The 25,011-nt window shown below is 38.8% G+C and overlaps 1 protein-coding gene across 48 annotated transcripts in view; it reads left to right on the top strand.

The window, feature by feature from the left end:
• ATE1 (arginyltransferase 1) overlaps positions 1–25,011 on the top strand; it is a 162,632-nt gene that overhangs the window by 69,348 nt on the left and 68,273 nt on the right. For 38 of the 48 annotated variants that reach the window (XM_086377897.1, XM_086377896.1, XM_086377934.1 and 35 more), the window contains 2 exons: positions 6,178–6,359; positions 15,380–15,479. In XM_086377897.1, the coding sequence (XP_086234023.1) occupies positions 6,178–6,359; positions 15,380–15,479 (282 nt within the window). The remainder of the gene's footprint in view (positions 1–6,177; positions 6,360–15,379; positions 15,480–25,011) is intronic. The other 10 variants (XR_015155419.1, XR_015155414.1, XR_015155413.1 and 7 more) reach the window with 1 other exon arrangement.

The raw sequence follows: 25,011 nt of genomic DNA, 5'->3' as shown, positions 1-25,011 counted from the left end.
GCAGGAGAAGGGGACTACAGAGGATGAGATGGCTGGATGGCATCACCGACTCAATGGACATGAGTTTGAGTGAACTCCGAGAGTTGGTGATGGACAGGCAGGCCTGGCGTGCTGCAGTCCATGGGGTTGCAAAGAGTCGGACATGACTGAGCAACTGAACTGAACTCAGCTTATTAACACACTTGTAATCAATAAGTGTCCACGTCACAGCATGGTGAAGCCTGTGGCTTGATCAAGTTCAGTGAGTCTGGGTTTTAAGGATATTGTTGAAAGATTGGAGATCAAGTCCGAGAGTTCTGCTGATTTCTGATTTCACAGATCTAAGTATTGTTCTTTCTGTTCTTATCTCCTTCACTCTGTCCCTCAAACTCTTTGTGCGCCTTCCATGTTTTAAAGTATTACATAATTTGAATTAAGGGGTTGTGTTTGAGGGAAAGAAATTCTATTACGGCAGTTTTAAGTCAGGTGGAATAATAAAAGGAGTACAGCAAAGCAGATTAAAAAATTTTTTTTTCTTTAACCATGCATTGGAACATTTTGTTTTTCATGCTGCTTTGTTTACTGACCTGGATAGATGAGGCATATTTGAGAAGCGAGTTTATTTAAAAGTGTTTAAAAGTAGCTGATTCAGCACATATATGTGTGCATAGACAGACATCAAGTATGTTAGTTAGATCAGCTCAGTATATGGTGTTGGACACTGCTATTTTTCAGACTTCCCCAGCCAGAAGTGAGTGATCTGGGGGCTCTCTGGCTGTTCCAGCTGCAAAGGGGGCTGAGGGAATCAATATTTCAGGTTCACTTCCAATCTATTTTCCGCAGCTGCCAAGTACTTGTTGAAAAGCTTGAAAATATTGATTAACTTAGCAAGTTGAGACTAGTAGATCATTGTTAACAGTAGTGCTGACGTCTCAGATATAGTTTTAGAAAAATACCTTCGTATCTGTCTTTAATTGGAGTGTGTTCCGTTTTTGAAATCTGTTTTTTAAAATTAGGTCAGTGAAGACCCCACGAGGGGAAAAGGAAATCACTTATGTTTTAATTGTCAGAAAGCATGATGGAAAGAAAAGGAGTACAGCAAAGCAGATTTTCAGAAAAAAAATTTTTTTAACCCTGCATTGAAGCACTTTGTATTTCATGCTGCTTTGTTTACTAGCTTCGATAGATGAAGGATATTTGAGAAGTGAGCGTATTTAAAAGCATTTAAAAGTAGCTGGTTTTCTTGTTTAGCATTGACTTAGGGGCTCGGAGGCCAATTTGTGTGTCATTTAATAACTCCGTGATTTTATGACCAGTTTATTGCTTAGTTGACTCCTGGATTTCCGGTTTCCTCAGGTGATGTGATGGGAGTCAGAGTAGGTGGTTTTTTGCTAAGTAATTATAAAACAGCCCCTGTCTATATGCAGTGCTTTGCAGATAGGGAAGATACCTAACTCACGTGGAACTGAGAGGGGGGAGTAATGCCTCTGGTAGGGCAAATTGGTGATGACTGGACTTGTAGGAGAAGGAACCAGTGGGAGATCCAGGAGATGAGAGCGGTGATGGACTTTGAAAACTGAGAAGGTAATTGCAGTTTGAAAAAAAGGTTTTCAGGCTAGTACACCATGTAGGGCTGATTCATATTTAGGGCTAACAGAATATATTGGTTATTTATTTATTGAGAATGTGCTTATTGAGTCCGTACTTACTATGTTCTTGATAAATACGTTTTTAAATGAATGAATGAACACACTCATTTGATTTAATGAGCCTTGGAAGGGCACACTAAACTGAACTCATGGAAGAATTTAGACTCATTTCAGAGTCATCCAGTTAGCTTTGCCTTGGAGGTTTTCTCACATCTGACAGGCTCCCCGGCTTCCCCATCATGAGCTGACAGTTTGTTTCTGTCTCTGTGTCGCTGCACTGGTTGCTCTCCTGCACGAGTACTTCTAAAGACACGGAGTTCATTCCTGTGAGCCTCGAGGCTTATATTTAAAAGATGGTTTGCATAAAATTCTATGATATGTAGAGTTTATTTTTTATTACATAGTTGGAACATTCTATTTTCTAAGGTGATTAGGCCTCACGCCTATTAACAATTTAGAGGATTGACATTAATTCAGGTGTTGCAGATACCATAGGTTAATATCCTTTCTGCTTTCCTTTTGTATAATACTTCTGTTTGCTTATCCCTTCTGCTCTTCAAGCTGTATCTGTTTCTAGAGAAATAGTAATGATTTTTTAAAAGAGCGATGCCATGTGTGACAGTGAATGCTAAAACCGGGGTTTGACATTTATTATTATAGTTGGTAGAAGCTCTTAAAAGGTTAAAGATGTGTTTACTGTCTAAGCACCATTTTAACTACAGCATCGGAAGTTGTAGAAATCACTGATGTTGCTAGCACCATGGTAGATGTTCTCTTATTTGCTCAGTTACTCTCCCACCCCTTTCCCAAACTGTGCTTTTGGGAAAGAAGTCACTGTGTGCAGCCCCCACTGAAATAGTAGTGAATTATAAAACCTCAAGAGATGATTGATACTTGGTCTCCGTTGCAGAGTGCTCATTTAAAATGCTGAATTGTGTGCAAACTATATTTTACATAGAAATGTGTCTCAAATAGTTGCCGTTTGTGTTCTCTTCCATTAGAGGTCATTTCTATGTAAAACCATCAAAATTGCCTTTATACGTCATGTCCATTTGACGGCCTCTAAACCCTTCAGCCTGCAATGCGGGAGACCTGGGTTCAATCCCTGGGTCGGGAAGATCCCCTGGAGAAGGAAATGACAACCCACTCCAGTATTCTTGCCTGGAGAATCCCATGGATGGAGGAGCCTGGGGGGCTACAGTCCACGGGGTCGCAAAGAGTCGGACACAACTGAGCGACTTCACTCACTCACTCACTCACTCACTCATGCTTCCCTCAGTTTAGGCAGAGTATCTGCATAAGCTCTTTACAGTTCTGCGTGGGAGATTGGTGTCTTCCTCCTCATGTATTAGTTTATTCAATCATTTATATCAGTATGGACTTATGGACAGTTTCTGCTGTATAGCAAAGTGAATCAGCCATTTAATTTGCTTGTATTAAAGCTCACTCTTCATGTTGTGAAATTCTGTGAGTGTTGACAAGTGCATAATGTCATGTTTGCTCTACTACACTATTACATAGAACAGTTTCATCCTGTAAGTCCCCCGTGCTACATCTGTTCATCCTTCCCCACACCCCCAATTTCTTGGCAACCACTGATCTTTTACTTTCTCAACAGTTTTGCCTTTTATAGAATGTAATTGGAATTGTATAATCTGTCGCATTTTCACACTGATCTCATTCACTTAGCAATAAATATTTAACGTTTCTCCATTTTGTGTTTGGCCACCAAACATGTTATCATCTAGAAGTTTTGCATTTTGCATAGTCTGTGATCCATTGTGAGTTAATTTTTTTTGAAAGATCTAAGGCCTGTGACTAGATATTGCTTTTTTTGCATCTGGATGTCCAGTGTCAGTATCAAAGTGTCTGTACCATTTTGCATTCCCACCTTTAGTGAATGAGAATTCCTGTTGCTCTGCATTCTCACCAGCATTTGATATTCAGGTTATTGGATTTCAGCTATTCTAATAGCTGTGTAATACTCTGTTTTTGTAAAAAAAATTTCAGTTTCCTAACAACAAATGATATTGAGCGTCTTTTTATTATTTGAACATCTTTTGTATTCCTGTTTGGTGTCTGTACATCGTCTTTGGTGAAGTGTCTCACTAGATATTTTACCTGGTTTTTAATTGAGTTGTTTTCTCATTGTGAATTTTAAGAGTGCTTTTTTTTTTTGAATACCAGTTCTTTTTGATATATATTGCAATGTTTTCTCTAGTCAGTGGCTTGCCTTTTTATTCTCATAACAATGTATTTCACAGACTTGAGATTTTTAATTTTAGTGATGTCCAGCTTGACAATTATTTCCTTCATGGATGGTGCTTTTTGGTGTTTTATCTAAAAACTCATCGCCATACCCAGGGTCTCCTAGATTTTTACCTGCATTATCATCTAGAAGATTCACATTTTACATAGTCTGTGATCCATTGTGAGTTAATTTTTTTTGAAAGGTGCGAGGTATTTGACTAGATACTGCTTTTTTTTGCATCTGGATGTCCAGTTGGTACAGTACCTTTTGTTGTACAGACCGATCTTTCTCTCTTGAATTATCTTTTGCTTCTTTGTCAAGGGGCAGTTGACTGTATTTATGTGGGTTTTGTATTCTGTTCTGTTGTTTCATTTGTTCTCACCAGTATCACACAAGCTTGATTATTGTGGCTTTATAGTAAGTCTTGATGTCAAGTGGTGTCAGTCTTCCGACTTTTGTTGTTCTTCAGTATTGTGTTGGTATTCTTACTCTTTTTCCTTTCCATATAAGCATTAGAAATAATTTGCCAGTATTCACAAAATTGCTGGGATTTTGATTGAGATTGCATTCAGTCTGAAGACTTAACTTGGGAAGAATGGACATCTCAGTCAAAATGAACATATAATATTTTCCATTTGTTTATGTATTTTTTGATTCCTTTTGTCATAGTTTTGTAGTATTTTGCATATGGATTCTGAATATATTGTTAGATTTATACTTATGTGTGTAAATTTTTTTGATGGTTTTTTAAATGGTGTGTTTTTAATTTCAAATTCCAGCCATTGCTTGTGAATAGGGGCAGTTGCCTTGCATGTCAACCTTGTGTCCTGTAATCTGCCTGTGATTGCTCATTAGTTTCAGCTTTTGTTGTTGATTCTTTGAAATTCTCTGCATGGTATGTCATGTCATTTGTGAACCAGTTTTTTTTTTCTTTTCAGTGCATATGAATATCTTTTATTTCTTTTTCTCATATTATTACACTAAGATTTCCAGTATGATGTTGAATAGACGTAATGAAGGAGGATATCACTGTCTTGTTCCCCATTTTAGGGGGAGATGATCCAGTTTCTTACAGTTGAGTATGATGTTAGCTGTAGATTTTTTTGTATGAGTACTTTACAAAGTTGATGAAGTTTCTCTATTCATAGTTTGCTGAGAACTTTTAGTCATGAATGGGTGTTGGATTTTGTCAAATGTGTTTTCTCTACCAATCAACATGATCATACTTTTCTTTTAGCCTATTTTGATGGTTGGATTACATTAATTGCTTTTCTTTTTTAAATTCTCTAATATTTGAACCAACGTTGCATACCTGGGGTTAATCCCACTCTGTCATAGTGTGTAATTCTTTATATACATTGTTGGGTTTGATTTGCTAATATTTTGTGAGGATTTTTCCTTCTGTGTTTATGAGATACTGTTACATAGTTTTCCTGTCTTGTAATGTCTTTTTCTGGTTTTATTGTTAACAAACCTGCTTTTTTCGTTCTCCATTCCGTTCTAGCCTTTTTCCATATACATTCTCAGTGACTTTGAGTGTGTGAATATGTTACACAAGTTTTGTTATTAATATATTTGTTCACTTAAATTGTTAATCTCTAACATTCATTCAGTTTCTGACAAAGCATTTTCTTATGGTGCTCCATAATTTTCACTGTATGGTTTTCATTTAATAACAGTTATATTTAAATTCATGTTGAATTTTAAAATGAGAGATATCATAAACTATTTACAGAAAATGGTTATATTTTGCAATCTCTAGAAAAATTTGTGGCATTTTCTTCTGTGGGATTATGGGTGCATTAAAATAATGGTAAGGGGATAACTTGCACTGTCCTTTGGCTAATAGGGAGAAATGTCATAGCTCTTTGTGCTTACGCAGGAACTTGTACCTAGAAAAAATGATGAGCTCATATGCCTTATGAACGCAAGAGTGGTCATAGACCAGGCCTGGCTGGCAGCTGAGGATAGGTCACCTGTTCGCACTTAGCCCTCACTTTTATGTTCTCCATCTTTCTCTCATTCATCATTTCTTTCCCAGCTTTTGCGTGGAACAGAAAAAATAAGTTGAAAAAAATGTTAGGTTAATTTTTCTCTATTGTTGTGTTATATCAGTGTTTCTACAACTAAAAAGTTTTTCAGGATATGACTCTTCTGAGAGTCAGAAGATAGTTGCAAAAAAGAAGAAATTTTAGGAGTTACTCGCTGAGTAAAATACAAATAGAAAAAGTTAATTATTAATATTTTTTAATATAAGGATAAAAGTGACAAGCTGTTTCTATGTCTACTTTTTCACAGACAGAGAATTCCCCTAATGGACCAGATTGTGGTTATGGCTCCTTTCACCAGCAGTACTGGCTTGATGGGAAGATCATTGCTGTGGGGGTGATTGACATTCTTCCATACTGTGTATCATCTGTATATTTGTACTACGATCCTGATTATTCATTTCTGTCTTTGGGTGTCTACTCTGCGCTCCGGTAAGATTGCTTTTGACAATTGTAATGGGTCGTATAGAACTTCATATATTTCTTCATTTGATTACATTTCATTATGTAACAGTAGAAACTCTGTTAGATAGCACGTAATTTGTGGCTCTGGTAGTCTCTTGCATATCCGTATTTAGATACAACACTTGTAGAGCTGAGGCCACAGTGTGTGTGTGTTGCTTCAGTCGTGTCCCACTCTTTGCAGCCCCATGGACTTTTAGCCCATCAGCTTCCTCTGTCCATGGGATTCTCCTTTTCCTCCACCAGGGGATCTTTCTGACCCAGGGATCAAACCCACAGCTCCTGTGTTGGCTTTTGTCTGATGGTAATTCCCTTTTTAAGGTATCCATCTTACCTAGTGTGTGAGAGGTCATTGCGATGCTTTTGCTGTTTAGTTTATGCATTTATTTAAGCTCCCCTGTCAGAGCCGCTCAGTGGTTTTTAAATGTTACATTATTTATATATTTTTTGTCATCCCTATTTTGTGTGTATATATATCAGTTCAGTTCAGTCGCTCAGCCATGTCCGACTCTTTGCAATCCCATGAATCAGAGCACGCCAGGCCTCCCTGTCCATCACCAGTTCCTGGAGTTTACCCAAACTCATGTCCATCGAGTCAGTGATGCCATCCAGCCATCTCATCCTCTATCGTCCCCTTCTTCTCCTGTCCCCAATCCCTCCCAGCATAGGGTCTTTTCCAATGATTCAGCGCTTCGCATGAGGTGGCCAAAGTACTGGAGTTTCAGCTTCAGCATCAGTCCTTCCAATGAACACCCAGGACTGATCTCCTTTAGGATGGACTGGTTGGACCTCCTTGCACTCCAAGGGACTCTCAAGAGTCTTCTCCAACAGCACAGTTCAAAAGCATCAATTCTTCAGCACTCAGCTTTCTTCACAGTCCAACTCTCACATCCATACATGACCACTGGAAAAACCATAGCCTTGACTAGACGGACCTTTGTTGGCAAAGTAATGTCTCTGCTTTTGAATATGCTATCTAGGTTGGTCATAACTTGCCTTCCAAGGAGTAAGCATCTTTTAATTTCAAGGCTGCAATCACCATCTGCAGTGATTTTGGAGCCCAAAAAAGTCTGACACTGTTTCCACTGTTTCCCCATCTATTTCCCACGAAGTCATGGGCCCAGATGTTTGTGTGTATGTATTATAATTAATTAAACATTATATGAATCTGGCATAAATGAACTAAAGCCCTCTGAGTCTGTTGGAAGAAATGTACAATTATATAAAGTATATAGAACAGGACCAGGGAGTCCCTGACTGTCCATTGACTCTATGACCTCATCCAAAAATGGTTTCCTTTTTATGTCCATTGCTGCAAATGTATGTAACATAGCACACATGTTTTTAGGTGCATTATCCTGATGATAAAAAGACTAGGGTCTTGTCTCATGAAAATAATTTACTTTTATTTTCATTCCTGCCTGTCTGTTTGTACATGTGGTAGAGGAAAGAGGAGGATTGAGAGTTTTGTCTGGGAGCTTGTCTCTTTTCTCCTTGTTTGTCATTGAATCACTTTTTTCTCTTTGTTTTTCCCATTGTTTTCTCTGATAATCGTGATTTTCACATCAAGGTAAAACATACTTTGAGATTATTTTATTTATTGCATATGTGCTTTTCTCTGAATTATAAAAGTATCAGGGTTGATTTGTTTTTTTAAATCACTAGTTGATTTAAAAAGAAATATGGTCCATAGTTGATTTTTTATGTGTTTTTTGGTGGCCCATGTACTGATATTTTCAACATACCTGATCTGTCTCTCAGTACCATGTTATATAGCAAATTTTAAAAATACAGTGTTTACAACTGATCCCTATAATAATCTTTTATTTTTCTTATTTATTTAATTGCATTTTGCATAAAACTAATTAAAAACTATTCAGGACTCTGTGGTATCTTTGTGATTCTGTGAAATTAGAACTGATTGTTTAAAAGCATTCATATTTTGTAACTTTGGAAGTGCATATTTCAGAAAAGATACTTTTTCTTTGTACAAGAATTATTCAGTACTTCGAAATTATTGCCATTTTCTTCTTCCTTTATTTTCTGTATCTCTAACTTTACAATGTGTAGCTGTGGATTTGTCTAGAGTTGTCAGATCAGTATTAAAAATGTTTATTCTTGAAGGAGATGGGAATACCAGACCACCTGATCTGCCTCTTGAGAAATTTGTATGCAGGTCAGGAAGCAACAGTTAGAACTGGACATGGAACAACAGACTGGGTTCCAAATAGGAAAAGGAGTTCGTCAAGGCTGTATATTGTCACCCTGTTTATTTAACTTATATGCAGAGTACATCATGAGAAACGCTGGACTGGAAGAAACAAGCTGGAATCAAGATTGCCAGGAGAAATATCAATAACGTCAGATATGCAGATGACACCACCCTTATGGCAGAAAGTGAAGAGGAACTCAAAAGCCTCTTGGTGAAAGTGAAAGTGGAGAGTGAAAAAGTTGGCTTGAAGCTCAACATTCAGAAAATGAAGATCATGGCATCCGGTCCCACCGCTTCATGGGAGATAGATGGGGAAACAGTGGAAACAGTGTCAGACTATTTTTCTGGGCTCCAAAATCACTACAGATGGTGACTGCAGCCATGAAATTAAAAGACGCTTACTCCTTGGAAGGAAAGTATGACCAACCTAGATAGCATATTCAAAAGCAGAGACATTACTTTGCCAACAAAGGTTTGTCTAGTCAAGGCTGTGGTTTTTCCTGTGGTCATGTATGGATGTGAGAGTTGGACTGTGAAGAAGGCTGAGTGCCAAAGAATTGATGCTTTTGAACTGTGGTGTTGGAGAAGACTCTTGAGAGTCCCTTGGACTGCAAGGAGATCCAACCAGTCCATTCTGAAGGAGATCAGCCCTGGGATTTTTTGGGAAGGAATGATGCTAAAGCTGAAACTCCAGTACTTTGGCCACCTCATGTGAAGAGTTGACTCATTGGAAAAGACTGATGCTGGGAGGGATTGGGGGCAGGAGGAGAAGGGGATGACAGAGGATGAGATGGCTGGATGGCATCACTGACTCGATGGATGTGAGTGAGTGAACTCCGGGAGTTGGTGATGGACAGGGAGGCCTGGCGTGCTGCGATTCATGGGGTTGCAAAGAGTCGGACACGACTGAGCAACTGATCTGATCTGATCTGATTCTTACAGAATAAATCCATCCTCTGTATGAAATATTTTATTTCTCAATGAACAAAGAGATATAGAAATCCTATTGCATTTGAGATAGCAAATAATCAGTTCCCAGAAAAAACTGTTTCCAGCCGTCTATTTGCTGCTTGATTGAGCTGTTGAAAATTCTCGAGCTGTAGAGCTTTGAGGAAGTAGCAGAGGAGCCTGCGGAGCATGAAAATTGGGGCCAGTGGAGGATGAGGAGATTGCTACTGCATTGCAGCCTTTCAGTGCTCTGGAGAATCTCAGTTGCTGAGTTAATAGAAGAGGAGAGGCAGCCAGCAGATTGACATTATGAAGCAAAGCTGGGGAGAATAGGTTACAAGTTACCAATTCCATTGTTGATTTCAGTGTATTTCAGTGAAACATGTCAGATTTTTCCTCCATTTCTTCAGTTTCTTAAGCAATCGTATAGTCAGTCAGAGTTTCTATATTTTAATTTGTAATCAAGTATAGATTTGTATGTAAGCTGGTCTGCAGATTTTAAAAATGTTTGAATTGGGGTTTGTGAGTATGGAATTTATTTACTTTTTCTTTTTTGGTAAGATGAATTTTAGAAGTGTAATTAATTTGCTTAATAGATGTTTGAGCAGAGTCTGTGTCCTGGAAGTACGTAGGTATGAATCAGACACTTCCAGCTTTGTTAAAGCAGACAGTAAATTTAAAAACAGCAGAATTTTAGAGACTCCTTTGTCTATCCTGCTCAAAGGAGTTCGTGTTTGGCTTCCCTCGTAGCTCAGATGGTAAAGCGTATGCCTGCAGTGTGGGAGACCAGGCTTTGATCCCTGGGTTGGGAAGATCCCCTGGAGAAGGGAATGGCAACCCACTCCAGTATTCTTGCCCGGAGAATTCCATGGACAGAGGAGCCTGGTAGGGTACAGTCCATGGAGCCGCAAAGAGTCGGACACGACTGAGCAACTTCACTTTCACTTTGCCTTTGTATTATAACAGGAATAAAATAGTGGTAGTGGGCACGAGGCCCTTTTTATATAGGGTTGTCAGGAAACACCTCTTTAGCCAAGAAAGAACAAAAAGGAGCCAGCTGTGTGAAAATCTGAGGATAAAAGTCCAGGTCAAAGGTACCAAGTCCAAGTGTCCTGAGGTGCTGGAATGAAGAGAAGGCAGGCCTTAAGGGCTGGGATGTAGGATAGGATCTAGACAGTGCTGTGTAAGGGGGGCAGCCAGGCAGTGGTGTTGATGAGGGGCAGATGGAGAAAGGCTTACAGGCGACAGTAAGGAGGTTCAGTTCAGTTCAGTTCAGCCGCACAGTTGTGTCTGACTCTCTGTAACCTCATGGACTGCAGCACGCCAGGCCTCCCTGTCCATCACCAACTTGTGGAGTTTACTCAAACTCATGTCCATTAGTCGGTGATGCCACCCAGCCATCTCATGCTCTGTCATCCCCTTCTCCTCCCACCCTCAATCTTTCCTAGCATCAGGGTCTTTTCACATGAGTCAGTTCTTCACATCAGGCGGCCAAAGTATTGGAGTTTCAGCATCAGTCCTTCCATTGAATATTCAGGACTGATTTCCTTTAGGATGGACTGGTTGGATCTCCTTGCTGTCCAAGGGACTCTCAAGAGTCTTCTCCAACACCACAGTTCAAAAAGCATCAATTCTTCAGTGCTAAGCTTTCATTACAGTCCAGCTCTCACATCCGTACATGAACACTGGAAAAACCATAGCTTTGACTAGATGGACCTTTGTTGGCAAAGTAATGTCTCTTCTTTTTAATAAGCTGTCTAGGTTGGTCATACCTTTTCTTCCAAGAAGTAAGCGTCTTTTAATTTCATGGTTGTAGTCACCATCTGCAGTGATTTTGGAGCCCCCAAAAATAAAGTCTGTCACTGTTTCCCCATCTATTTGCCATGAAATGATGGGACCAGATGCCACGATTTAAAGTTTTCTGAATGTTGAGTTTTAAGCCAACTTTTTCAGTTTCCTCTTTTACTTTCATCAAGAGGCTCTTTAGTTCTTCTTTGCTTTCTGCCACAAGGGTGGTATCATCTGTGTATCTGATGTTATTGATATTTCTCCCGCCAGTCTTGATTCCAGCTTGTGCTTCATCCAGTCTAGCATTTCTCATGATCTACTCTGCATATAACTTAAATAAGCCAGGTGACAATATACAGCCTTGACGCACCCCTTTCCCAATTTGGAACCAGTCTGTTGTTCCATGTCCAGTTCTAACTGTTGCTTCTTGACCTGCATACAGATTTCTCAGGAGGCAGATAAGGTGGTCTGGTATTCCCATCTCTTTCAGAATTTTCCACAGTTAATTGTGATCCACACAATCAAAGGCTTTGGCAGAGTCAATAAAGCAGAAGTAGATGTTTTTTCTGGAACTCTCTTGCTTTTTTGGTGATCCGACAGATGTTGGCAATTTGATCTCTGGTTCCTCTGCCTTTTCTAAAACCAGCTTGAACATCTGGAAGTTCATGGTTCATGTATTGTTGAAGCCTGGCTTGGAGAATTTTTAGCATTACTTTGCTAGCGTGTGAGGTGAGTGCAATTGTGCGGTAGTTTGAGCATTCTTTGGCATTGCCTTTCTTTGGGACTGGAATGAAACCTGACCTTTTCCAGTCCTGTGGCCACTGCTGAGTTTTCCAAATTTGGTGGCATATCGAGTGCAGCACTTTCACAGCATCATCTTTTAGGATTTGAAATAGCTCAACTGGAATTTCATCACCTCCACTAGCTCTCTTTGTAGTGATGCTTCCTGAGGCTCACTTGACTTCGCATTCCAGCACGTCTGGCTCTAGGTGAGTGTTCACACAATCGTGGTTATCTGGGTCATGAAGATCTTTTTTGCATAGTTCTTCTGTGTATTCTTGCCACCTCTTGTTAATATCTTCTGCTTCTGTTAGGTCCATACCATTTCTGCCCTTTATTGTGCCCATATTTGCATGAAAAGTTCCCTTGGTATCTCTAATTTTCTTGAAGAGATCTCTAGTCTTTCCCATTCTGTTGTTTTCCTCTATTTCTTTGCACTGATCACTGAGGAAGGCTTTCTTATCTCTCCTTGCTATTCTTTGGAACTCTGCATTCAAACGAGTATATCTTTGCTTTTGTCCTTTGCCTTTCGCGTCTTTTATTTTCACAGCTATTTGTAAGACCTCGTCAAACAACCATTTTGCCTTTTTGCATTTCTTTTTCTTGGGGATAATCTTGATCACTGCCTCCTGTACAATGTCATGAACCTCTGTCCATCTGTGTGTCAGATCTAGTGTATCAGGTCTAATCCCTTGAATCTATTTCTCACTTCCACTGTATAATCAAAAGGGGTTTGATTTAGGTCATACCTGAATGGTCTAGTGGTCTTCCCTACTTTCTTCAATTTAAGTCCAAATTTGGCAATAAGAAGTTCATGATCTGAGCCACAGTCAGCTCCCAGTCTTGTTTTTGCTGACTGTATAGAGCTTCTCCATCTTTGGCTGCAAATAATATAATCAGTCTGATTTTGATATTGACCATCTGGCAGTGTCCATGTGTAGAGTCTTCTCTTGTGTTGTTGGAAGATGGGGTTTGCTATGATCTCTTTGCAAAATATTAGCCTTTGCCTTGCTTCATTCTGTACTCCAAGGCCAAATTTGCCGGTTACTCCAGGTATTTCTTGACTTCATACTTTTGCATTCCAGTCCCCTATAATGAAAAGGACATCTTTGGGTGTGAGTTCTAGAAGGTCTTGTAGGTCTTCATAGAACTGTTCAGCTTCTTCAGCCTTACTGGTAGGGGCATAGTCTTGGATTACTGTGATATTGAATGGTTTGTCTTGGAAATGAACAGAGATCATTCTGCCATTTTTGAGATTGCATCCAGGTACTGCATTTCGGACTTTCTGGTTGACTATGATGGCTACTGCATTTCTTCTAAGGGATTCTTGCCCACAGTAGTAGATATAATGGTCATTGAGTTAAATTCACCCATTCCAGTCCATTTTAGCTCTTTGATTCCTAAAATGTCGACATTCACTCTTGCCATCTCCTGTTTGACCACTTCCAATTTGCCTTGATTCATGGACCTAACATTCCAGGTTCCAATGCAGTATTGCTCTTAACAGCATTGGACTTTACTTCCATCACCAGTCACATCCACAACTGGGTGTTGTTTTTGCTTTGGCTCCGTCTCTTCATTCTTTCTGGAGTTATTAGTCCGCTGATATCTAGTAGCATATTGGGCTATGACCGGTGCGTTCTCTTGGCAAAACTCTATTAGCCTTTGCCTTGCTTTATTCTGTACTCCAAGGCCAAATTTGTACCTACCGACCTGGAGAGTTCATCTTCATTGTCGTATCTTTTTACTTTTTCATACTGTTCATGGGGTTCTCAAGGCAACAATACTGAAGTGGTTTGCCATTCCCTTCTCCAGTGGACCACATTTTGTCAGAACTTTCCACCATTTTATGTGAGTGTGACACCAACCTAATGTGAAGTTACCTCACCTGATTGATAATTAATAAAAGACTGCTTAGATTGCTCTCTGCGGTTATGGAGGGCGATAGTGGAAACTGGAAATCTGTTTGGAGGCTGTTAGAATTGTCCAAGGGAGCCATAATGGTGGTTTGGACCAAAGTATCTGAGGTGGGGGTGGTGAGAAGTGGTCTGATTCAGGGTATTTGGAGATAGAGCCAGCTGGACTTGTTGATGGGTGGATGCTGGAGGTGAATCTTTAAGGATGGCTCATAGGCTTAGGGTCTGAACAGCTTAGGCGTGGAGTGGTGATGCAGTTCACTGAGATGAACAGGGTTGAGTGGGGGAGGGCTGGGCAGTCCTTTTCAGAGCCGGGTGGTCCTGCATTTCAGTATCAGTGCATTCTTCCCTGGTTGAACTTTGAGAGTGAACTACTTTTAGGAATAATAGGATCTCTTCTGATTTAGCCTCATAATGTTAAGTCTGTTTGGATTTAGAGATACTTTTGTTGTAAAGATGAACTTTTAGAGTATCAGCCCTTCAGTGATTTAAATTAGAGCTTGCAAAATGCACAGAGTATTCCCTTAAAAAATAAACCTCTCCTTGGATTTCAAGCATCCACTGCTACTAAAAACAAAGAAAAAGAAATTAAAACCTTTGGGAAACAAACATAAAAACAAAACAGCTGTTCTCATACTTCAGAAATGTACTGAAAATTTGCTTAAACTTCTCCAATGCAAGCGGTCATTCAGTTGGGCAAATAGAATGGAATTCTGTGCCCAGATTTATCCGGATACAAATTAAAACCACATCAAGCATAGGCATTGCTGACAACTTCTTTGTTCAGTTAATCCTTGCCTGTGCCAACAAGTAGAGAAAAAGCAGTGAGATAACATGTTTTCCCGCTCTTTAGTTTTAGAGAAAATAAAGCATCACATCTGGACATGGGAAAGAGTAATATGTTATATATAGTTGAAAGTGTTTGCATGTAAAGGGTCATAAAAACATTCTTACTGAAATTTGTTGGTTTTTGAGTTTTCTAAAATTTATTGTACTGTTTTTAACCTGATACACCCAGTCTTTGAGAACTCCAGGTGATAATGAATAATGACATGAAATTGTATTAAATAGATCTTTGTACTTTTATGCCATTTGAGTTTTTATACACTGCTATGCCCACTAAAGTGCAAACCAGAACTTTGGTGCATTTGCTCAAAATAATACAGTTTTTTTGGTGTCTCTTTAGTAAAAATCGTCTTGAAGTGTTTCTAAAATTGTTTTTCTTGCAACACTTGGGTTTTTTTGATAGCTTAATGTCAGATTTGATCAAATATATTACCAAATTAAATAGTACTTTGAAATCGGAACTAGATTTAACTGTACTTTCATCTTTATTCTTTTGGCAGAGAAATTGCTTTTACTAGGCAACTTCATGAGAAAACACCTCAACTCAGCTATTACTATATGGGTTTCTACATTCATTCATGTCCCAAGATGAAATATAAGGTAAAGTTGATTTTCATATGTGTCTTCTGTAGATTCAAGTTATGAAAATTAGTGATTTTGTAATTTTTCATCATGTTAGTTTAACATGATTGTATATTTTAATGTAAATCATGAATTATTTTTATGTGTCTTAAACTAATTCTTAGAATCTAGCTTCTTCATTGCATAAAGCTGTGCCTGACCAATAGGCACTTAGTATCTGTTTAATATAGGTTAATCTGTAGTTCACTGAGGATGTAACAATCCCAGCTATTCTAGGACTTCAGTAAGACCCTGCTTACTTGGGATAGCACAGTAATATCCATTAAAAATCTACCTTCTTAAGGTACATCCTCAAGGTATGTATGTGTGTGTGTGTGTATATATATACCTGTCTTTATCCATTCTTCTCTTGATGGGCACTGACGTTGCTTCTGTGTCTTGGCTATTGCCAATAATATTGCAGTCAACGTAAGGGTGCATGTATCTACTTGAATTAGTACTTTTATTTGGAAAAATACTCAGAAGTGGAATTGCCAGATTTGTGTGATGGTTCTATTTTTAATTTTTTGAGAAAGTTCCATACTGTTTTCCATAGTGACTGTACCAGTTTGTATTTCCACCTATAGTGTATGAGGGTTCCCTTTTCTTTACATCCTGGTCAACACATATTTGTTGTCTTTTTGATAACAGCCATTCTGACAGGTGTGAAGTGATATGTCATTGTGATTTTGATTTACATGTCTCCACTGATCAGTGATGTTGAGCATCTGTTCATGTGCCTGTTGACCATTTGTATGTCTTCTTTAGAAAAATGTCTGTTCAGGTCCTCTGCCCATTTTTTAACTGAGCTGTTTGTTTTTTGATGTTAAGTTTTACAACTCTCTTTAATGAAACTCTTTGATGTTTTCTAAGTATTAGTAGCCCACTGTAAAAGCTCTGGAAAGTATAGAACATTATAAAGGAACAGCCATCCTGCCCACCATAATAACAGTAACCAAATACCTCTGCTCTACTCGGAGCACTGCTTTAAGCGCTGAAGATATGTAAAGATTTGAACATGAACCTTCATCTTAAAACTTGTAATATAGATAAAGATTGCAGGTATTTTATGTAAAATCAGGTCAGTACAGTGCTCTGGTAAGTGGCCTAGCAGGCTGTAGGGTTTGATGCATAAGGTATGGAATAGGGAAGGGTTTAATTAAAAGGGAAGAGAGACCCCCCTTCCCCCCCGAAAAGAGAGTACGTATGACGGGGAAGCACATTTCATGGAGAAGGAGCATTTAAGTAAGAATTAATAGGTGACAGTGCCATATATATTCATATAAAAAAGGACGGGGAGGGCAGTCACCAGCCAGCCAGCCAGCCAGCCAGTCTCTTTTGTAGCTATAGCTGTTACGAGTGTTTTGGGGCCCTGTCTGCTATTAACAATGTACATAACAGTGTAAATATTATAAATGTTAATTGGTTTATGTATAAAGCATGTTAACAGTGTTTCAAGGAATAACTCAGAAGCAAAATAAGTTAATGAATTGGTAATTTTAGTTTGTGGTTCTGTATAATGCTTTTAACATGGTAAGAGATGCAAATGTTAGGTTATTAGAAATAGTACCTAGTAATGCTTGCTAGCACTTCCCGGTGTTTTAATATTCTCTTCAGGCTAAAGTTCTTTGTAAATACAGGCATACCTCATCGATACTGTGGGTTTAGTTCCAGACCACTGCAATAAAGTGAGTATTGCAGTAAATCAAGTCACGTGATTTTCTGATTTCCTGGTACACATAAAAGTTACACCATACTGTTAAGTGTGCAGTAGCAGTATATCTAAAAATACAATGTATTTTTACATATACCTTAAGGTCTTTTACATATACCTTAATTAAAAAAATATTTATTGCTGAAAATGCTAGCCATCATCTGAATCTTCATCAAGTTGTGATCTTTTCACTGGTAGAAGGTTTGAAATAGCAAAATGTGACACAGAGACACGAAGTGAGCAAATGCTGTTGGAAAAACAGTGCTGATGGACTTGCTTTTTGACTCAGGGTTTCCTCAAACTTCAATTATAAAAAAGCACAATATCTGCAAAAAGCATAAAGGAAAGTGCAGTAGAATGGTGTATGCTTGTATTACTAAACTTGATATTTCTTAATTTTTAAACCATTTTTAATTACTCATACTAGTGAGTAAAACATACGAAGATATTGGGAGTATTTTAAGAATAACTTTTAGGAATCTCACCTTTGCTTTTCCACATCCCCAATATTAATATCTGTTGGAAATTTGGGAACAGTATTAAACCTGTAAAACTAGAGTGCAACTCTGAGTGGAAAGGCAGGTAATGGGAACACTCACTATAACCATTCAAAGCAAAAGTTTAAATTTTCCCAGTATATTATATCATATTCACATTCACATATATATCCCAATATAACATATACATAGTCACATGTATCTTGGGAAAGACAGTTCTGAAAATTTGTAATATATTTAGTGACTTTGTAAATATTTGTGAGATAATATCATAATGATAAAATTTTGAATATTAAGTTAATTTTATAAAGCCAGTATTTTCTTGGCATGGTGGTTTGAACACTTTGGGGTCCTTAACATTAAAAACATGGTGTTTTAAATTTTTGTATTGTTTTAAGAAAATTGTTTTCATTACATCATGATTGAAAATAAGTCATTTTAAGTAACTGAAGAGTAAAAATATTTTCATTTCAGTTAAGGATATTTTATTATATTTTGAGCAGATCAGAACCCTCCATTTTGAGAGAATAACACAGATGGGAATTTTCAACCAGAAAATGTACTGTTTGAAATTGTAAGATGGGTATTGGTTCAAGCTTGAATATTTCTCATTTCAAGTTGAATGTGTAAAACTAAAGACCAGTAAAAGATAACTCACAGAAAATGACTAGTTAAATGACTATTAAATGACTATTAAAATTTTTCTCACTTATAAGATTGAATTGAGGATAAATTTAGCATATTACTGTAATAGCTAAAATTATCTTCTTTCTTAGAGCATAACTAAGTGTTCAGGGATTAGTAGTGACATGTTTTTAGCCATATTGTAAAATATATGGTGGAAAATATACAGAAGTGGTTTTTACCTGATACTAAAGAAAGAAGGAATATATTTTAAAATAGGGGTATTTTTAATAACTAAGAAAAAGTAGTCTCTTAGGTACCTGGTATACACTGGACGCTGGGAATACAGCTGTTAATACAGTGTAGATGTGGGCTCTGATCTAATGGAGGTTACATCTGAGGGGGCACATACTTGTAATCCAGGACATAAAGTGGCACCGAGCGACTATACCTGAAACTGGGACAATGTTTCATTTGAGTTTTCTGGTATAGATTTAGACATATTAAGTTATAATCTTCACCATATAATGCATTTATAATGTAGGGCAAATTAAAGTATTTAACAGGTTTGAAATACACCAAGAGCTGGTTTGACCTGTTCTCTTTTATTGAATAATGTGTTGTCCTGAAGACATGTTGAAGTGAAGAGCCTATCTTTATGTGTGGGAACGACCATCATTTGATGGGTGGTTTCCAGAGCTTCTGTCATAGTTCCTCTTACCCTGCACCCTGTTTGTGTGTGTTGCTCCATCCATCAGGATTGATCCAGCCTTGTGACCTGCGCTGACTAATAGGATAGCACAGAAGTAACTGTCTGAGATTTCAGGCCCAAGCCTTAAGAAGGGGAAGACAGACAGCTTTTGCTTCCTTGGTCTTTGAAGCCAGTCATCATGTATAAGGTCCAAATACCCTATTGGCGTGAGAGGCCACTTGGGAAGCTTCAAGCCATCTTGAATGTTTCAGCTTCAGCCAGGCAACTAGCTGAATGCCAGACAACTAGCTGAATGCAGCTGCCTGATGGAGCTGAACAGACAGGGGCAGAAGAACCATGTAGCTGAGCTGTAGCCAACTCACAGAATCATGAGGTATAATTAATTGTTGTTTTAAACTCTTAAGTTTGGGGTGGTTTTCTTATTCAGCAGCAGATGGCTGAAACATGTGATGTAAGGTGGAAATGAGTAGATACAGTTGTAGATTTCCACGTAGATGAAAGTCATTCTGTGTTGAGCTGTGCAGACTCGTGTCCTGAGTTGAGCTGAACTGATCTGTGAAGTTGCTGACAGCTCAGTGTGAGAGAGTTTTGGCAAAGTTGCTAAATTCATACGTGTGGTCATACCTACAGATGTGCCCCCCACTTGGCTTACGAGAATTCATCTTCATACAGCATTTCATTTAATACCCAGACTTGGGCTTACAAGGCATTTGTTAACATGATGACACATTTTGAGTTTGCTTGTCTTGCTAATGTTGAACACTGCAAGATGAAAATCACCACATGGTCATTTTTGTAGTTACATAGATGACATGTGTGGCTATAGAGCCTCCTCTCAGAGCACTCATGGTTTGCTAGGTGATAGCAGTTCTATTCTTGTGTGTAAGATTCTCTAAAATGCATTGTTACTAAATTATTTTGGTTTTATTGTTCTCTCTTTGTGTATATTTTAAATAAAGGTTGATTTATGTAAATAGTACCTGGTCATATAGGTCATATAGGTTTTGTCTATGGCCATAGTCTTAGAAGAAGGCACAGAATAGTCACAGAGGAATTTAATGAGGGCTGGAAAATAGAAAAGAAAATTGTCTTGATTTGTTGTGTTGTCATTGCTCACTTTAACTGTTACCATAATTGTGACTGGTTTAATGGGAGTTGCTACTATTTTGGCATAAATCAGTTCTGAACTGGAGACTCAGGACCTGGCTGAAATGAATGGAAGTTATATCTTCAGCTTAGGAGAGTTTCTCCTTGGAGGAACTGTCCTGCGGAGTGGGGGTGGATGGGATGGTTTTCTGGCTTCTGTCCTCAGAGAATGCTTGTCTTCTTTGTCTGCTCCTCTCTCAGTTCCAGGGTGGTTGCTGGCCTTCCCACATCATTAGCCATCAGTGGTGTCTAGAATCAGAAGAGGTGATATACTCTGCTGTGTCTTTTTTTTTTTTAATACAATTTTTAATTGTGATAAAATGTACATAACAAAATTTATCTTATTTTAAGTGCTCAGTTCAGAAGTATTAAGTATATTCGTGCTGTTGTATAGCCATCACCAGCATCCATCTCTAGAACTCCTTTTACCTTGCAGAACTGAGACTCTGATCCCATTAAGCAATAGCTCCCCATTCCCCTAGCTGCATTATTACTAATAGCTCAGCATTCCTCTCTCCCCCAGACCCTGTAACCACCATTGTTCTGAATTTGACTTCTCATGGGCAGAGTAGGCTGCAGTCCATGGGATTGCTAAGAGTTGGACACGACTGAGCGACTTCACTTTCACTTTTCTCTTTCCTGCACTGGAGAAGGAAATGGCAACCCACTCCAGTGTTCTTGCCTGGAGAATCCCAGGGACGGGGGAGCCTGGTGGGCTGCCGTCTATGGGGTCGCACAGAGTCGGACACTACTGAAGCGACTTAGCAGCAGCAGCAGGTACTTCATATAAGTGGAATCATACATTGTCTATCTTTTTGTGACTGGCTTATTTCACTTAGCATGTGCTTAAGGTTCATCCATGTTGTAGCAGGTGTCGGAATTTCATTCTTTTTTAAGGCTGAATAATATTCCATTGTATGTATATGCCACATTTTGTATACGCATACATTCATTGATGGACACTTGGTGTGCTTCCACCCTTTGGATGTTATGACTAATGCTTCTGTGAATGTGGATGTACAAATATCTGTTCAAAATTTCTTCTCCATGTTGTCCCTCAGACTGCAAACGTAAGGCTATTCTGTGATCTGAAGGAGGTGTTTTTACTGAGCTCTTTATCCAGATTTGTGTGCAGGCCAACGTAAACAGTGATTCAGGCAGTCCGCTTTGGTATCATGACATGGCCAGACATCAGATAGTTGAAACATCAGGAGTTCAGAAGTGTCAGAAAAGGAACAAAAGGCTAATTCATCAGTGATTAATCATTCCTAAACGCAGTGCCTTGGCTTGACTGCGGTCAAACTGCACTTCTGGAATTCTGTAGGAGTTTGCCTAAAAGAAGGTTATTATTGTTATAAAAGCACCTAAAATTAAAAAAAAAAATTGGCGTTTACAGAGCTGCATCTGCAGAATCCTGTACTGCTGAGATCCCCAAGCTCCCAAACTGTTCAAAGTTTCCTGACCAGACAAATTAGCAAATGTTATTTTACTGCAATCTTGAAACCCAGGCCGATGTATTTGAGTGGTTGTGGTAGTGACTTCGCTACTGCTGGCTTGAAAGAAATACAGATGATCTCATCACTTACCCATAGCACAGAGCAAACCACTCGAATTTTTGATTCAGCATCTATTTTTCTTGATGTTAAAATAAGTGTCCAGTGAACTAGACGTGGTCAGAAAAAATGACCACAGAGTAACTGTAGTAAGGGATTTCTGATGGCTCCTCCAGGCAGTAGGAGGTAAAAGAATGACACGCTCATTATGTATTCTTGTTTTTAAAGTTGTCACACGTGGTGTAGTAAGGGATTTCTGATGGCTCCTCCAGGCAGTAAGGAGGTAAAAGAATGACACGCTCATTATGTATTCTTATTTTTAAAGTTGTCACACGTGGAATTTCACCACATTAAAGTCAAAAGCATGGTCATGTGTTCTAAGCTGCTCATTGCAGATGAGAAAATTAACGCTCAATGTGATTCCTGCCCAGAGTTTGCTTTAAATCACATTTTATAATTTTAGCAACTTGGAGAGTTGTAAGAATTGAAATTCATATAAATGGCATTGTTTATCAGACTTACAATGAGGTATATATAACTTTTTATTTTGGAGAAACCTAAAATGCTTGCATATTAAGTAAAAGTAAACTTTAACTGGTGCTTCCCTGGTAGCACAGTTGTTGAAGAATCTGCCTGTAGTGCGGGAGACCTAGGTTCGATCTTTGGGTTGGAAAGATCCTCTGGAGAAGGAAATGGCAACCCTCTGCAGTATTCTTGCCTGGAAAATCCTATGGACAGAGGAGCCTGGCGGGCTACAGTCCATGGGGTTGCAGGAGTCAGACACGACTTAGTGACTAAATCACTAGAAAGTGGAAGCATTGACAAACATTAACTGGGAAATAAGAACACTGTTGATCAATACCTGATCTTCCCCATCCTTTTCCTCATGTCTGTTTCCACAGTGAAATGGAAAGGTTGGTACAGAACCTGATTCCTAACCTTTGAAAAACCTGAATCATCTTTGGAGCTTTTAAAATATCCTCAAGCTCAAGTTCTGCCCTAACCTACTTGTTTGCCATCTTCCTTTAGATAGCCCTGTTCTCTGACTCCCCGTGCTGTTGTAGGTACCTTTGAACCTGACCCTGCGTTTCTTGCATCTGAAAGCGATCTCACTCATCCCTTCTCCCTTTCCAGACCCAGCATGGGCACTTGCTCTTCAGGGAAGCCTTCTCTGTGTCTCCCACCTGGGCCCCTGCCCACTCCACCCGTGGAGAACCACCTCGGTCCTTTGACCTTGGTCCTGGCTCAGTGCTTCATCTGTGGCTCCCCTTGTGCTCTGCTGTTGCAGGCGTGCTCTCAGCCAGCGTTCACGGAAGGCCAGCTCTGTATAAAGCATCACACTGGATGCCAGGGCAAGAGGAAAGTGATCACACGTGGTCCCTGGTTGTCAGTTCCTTGAGCAAACTGTGTCTTACCTGTCACTGTCCCTAGGGCCTACCAAATCCATTGGCAAAGAGAAGGTGCTCAGTGAGTTTACTGACACGCATGACATGTGGAAGGCAGGCACCCACCTGCATGGTTAAAACCAAGAAGTGGAGGAACTAAAGTGAGGGCTGGCTTTCTCTGCAGGCCATTCTCACAGAGACACTGAGCTTCAGGAAAATCTGAGCCCCATCTCAGAGTACAGTTTATACTTTCCATGAATTGCCTGTCTGTGGTTGTTTCTTTTCTAAGTCAGCTTGTCATCTAAGTGTGATGTGTATATGGAAAAGTGTACTGTTCTTAAGCGTACAACTTGACAGATGTTCACATGGTGACCACACTTGTGCAACCAGCACCAAGATTGACACAGGACATTCCAGTCCCCCAAAAACCTCTTTCATGTCCCCCTTGATTGTTATCTCACCCCCAAAGGCAATTGCAAAAGACTAATCATGCCTGTTTTTACGCTTGACAGGAGTGGAATCACTTGGTGTATTTTAGTTTGTGATTGGCTTGTTTCACTCAGCAGTACATTTGTAAGATTTACCCACATTCTCGTGTGTACAGTGTGTGGTTGCTTTTCATGCCTTTATGTTCATTCTGTTGTGGTTGGACTGTTTCTAGGTTTTGGCTAATATACAACTGCAACTTTGAACATTTCTTACATGTCCCTTCATTAACATATGTCTGCATTTCTGACACATATAGACTAGATTGGAGATTGTGGGAATATTCAGGTTTAGTTCATATTGCATAGCATGTTTGTAACTGATTATCCTAATTTATACTCTCACCAGCAGCAGACCTTCTGATAGCTGTGTAGCAAGGATGGTGCATTGTGGGTTTAATTTGCATTGCTGTTGCCTGGCGATGCTGAGCATCTTGTCATTTTTCTGTTGGCCATATGTAAAGCATCTGTTCGTGCCTTTTGCCCATTTATTTCCTGGAATGTCGATCTCCAGTACTTGTAGACATTATATATTCTGGGTATAATCCTTTGTTGCATAAATATTTTACAGATATCTTCTTCCACTCAATGCTTACCTTTTCTTTTTCTGATGAGCAGAAATTTCTAATTTTCATGTAGACTGGTTTATCTTATTGCTTTTGTGTCTTGTTCAATGGAAATCTGCCCACCCTGTGGCCATGGAAATGTTTTTTGTTTTTTTGTATTTTCTTCTTTTACCTTTCACAATTCAGTAATCTGTCTGAAATTGATTTTTGTGAATGGTTGGGTCAGAGGTCAAGACTGAATTTTTTTTCCAACTGTATAATTACTTTTAGTTTCTTAAGGGTACTGTCCAGCACATACTAGTTTAATAAACATGTCAGTTATTTCCATCACTATATTTGTGTTACGGTAAAGTATCCTAGCTTTACCTTTTCACACTTAGCATTGATTCCATTAAATAACCAAAATCCTTACTTAGAATTATATTGGTCGGTCCTACAGGGAATACTTGACTTAAGTACGAATGACGTGCAGATAAATCACTTCCACTTGTACATTTCTTCCAAATAACTTTTGAAAATAAAAGCTGTGGAGAATCTCTTGAAACAGGATGATACATTGTATGCAAATTCAGTTCGAATGATTAAAACACAATGAAAAGCTCTTTGTTAATAGTTGTAATACCAAACATCATTTGGCAGTCACATTCCATTTTATCATTTGCCTTTATTATTGTTTATGGTATGTATATGTGTATATGTATGTGTGATCATACAAAAGTTTTAAATTTTTATATAGCCTGATTTAATAATCCTTTTTCTCTATGGTTTCTGGCTTCAGTAACATGCTCTAAAAAGACCTTTTCCTCCCCCATGTATTAAAACTGTTACA

The sequence above is a fragment of the Bos grunniens genome, chromosome 26 (genome assembly GCF_055505025.1).
Source record: "Bos grunniens cultivar Pamir isolate PY7600 chromosome 26, Bosgru_T2T1.0, whole genome shotgun sequence".
NCBI classification, from domain to species: domain Eukaryota; kingdom Metazoa; phylum Chordata; class Mammalia; order Artiodactyla; family Bovidae; genus Bos; species Bos grunniens.
This window is presented reverse-complemented; position numbering and strand designations above follow the sequence as displayed.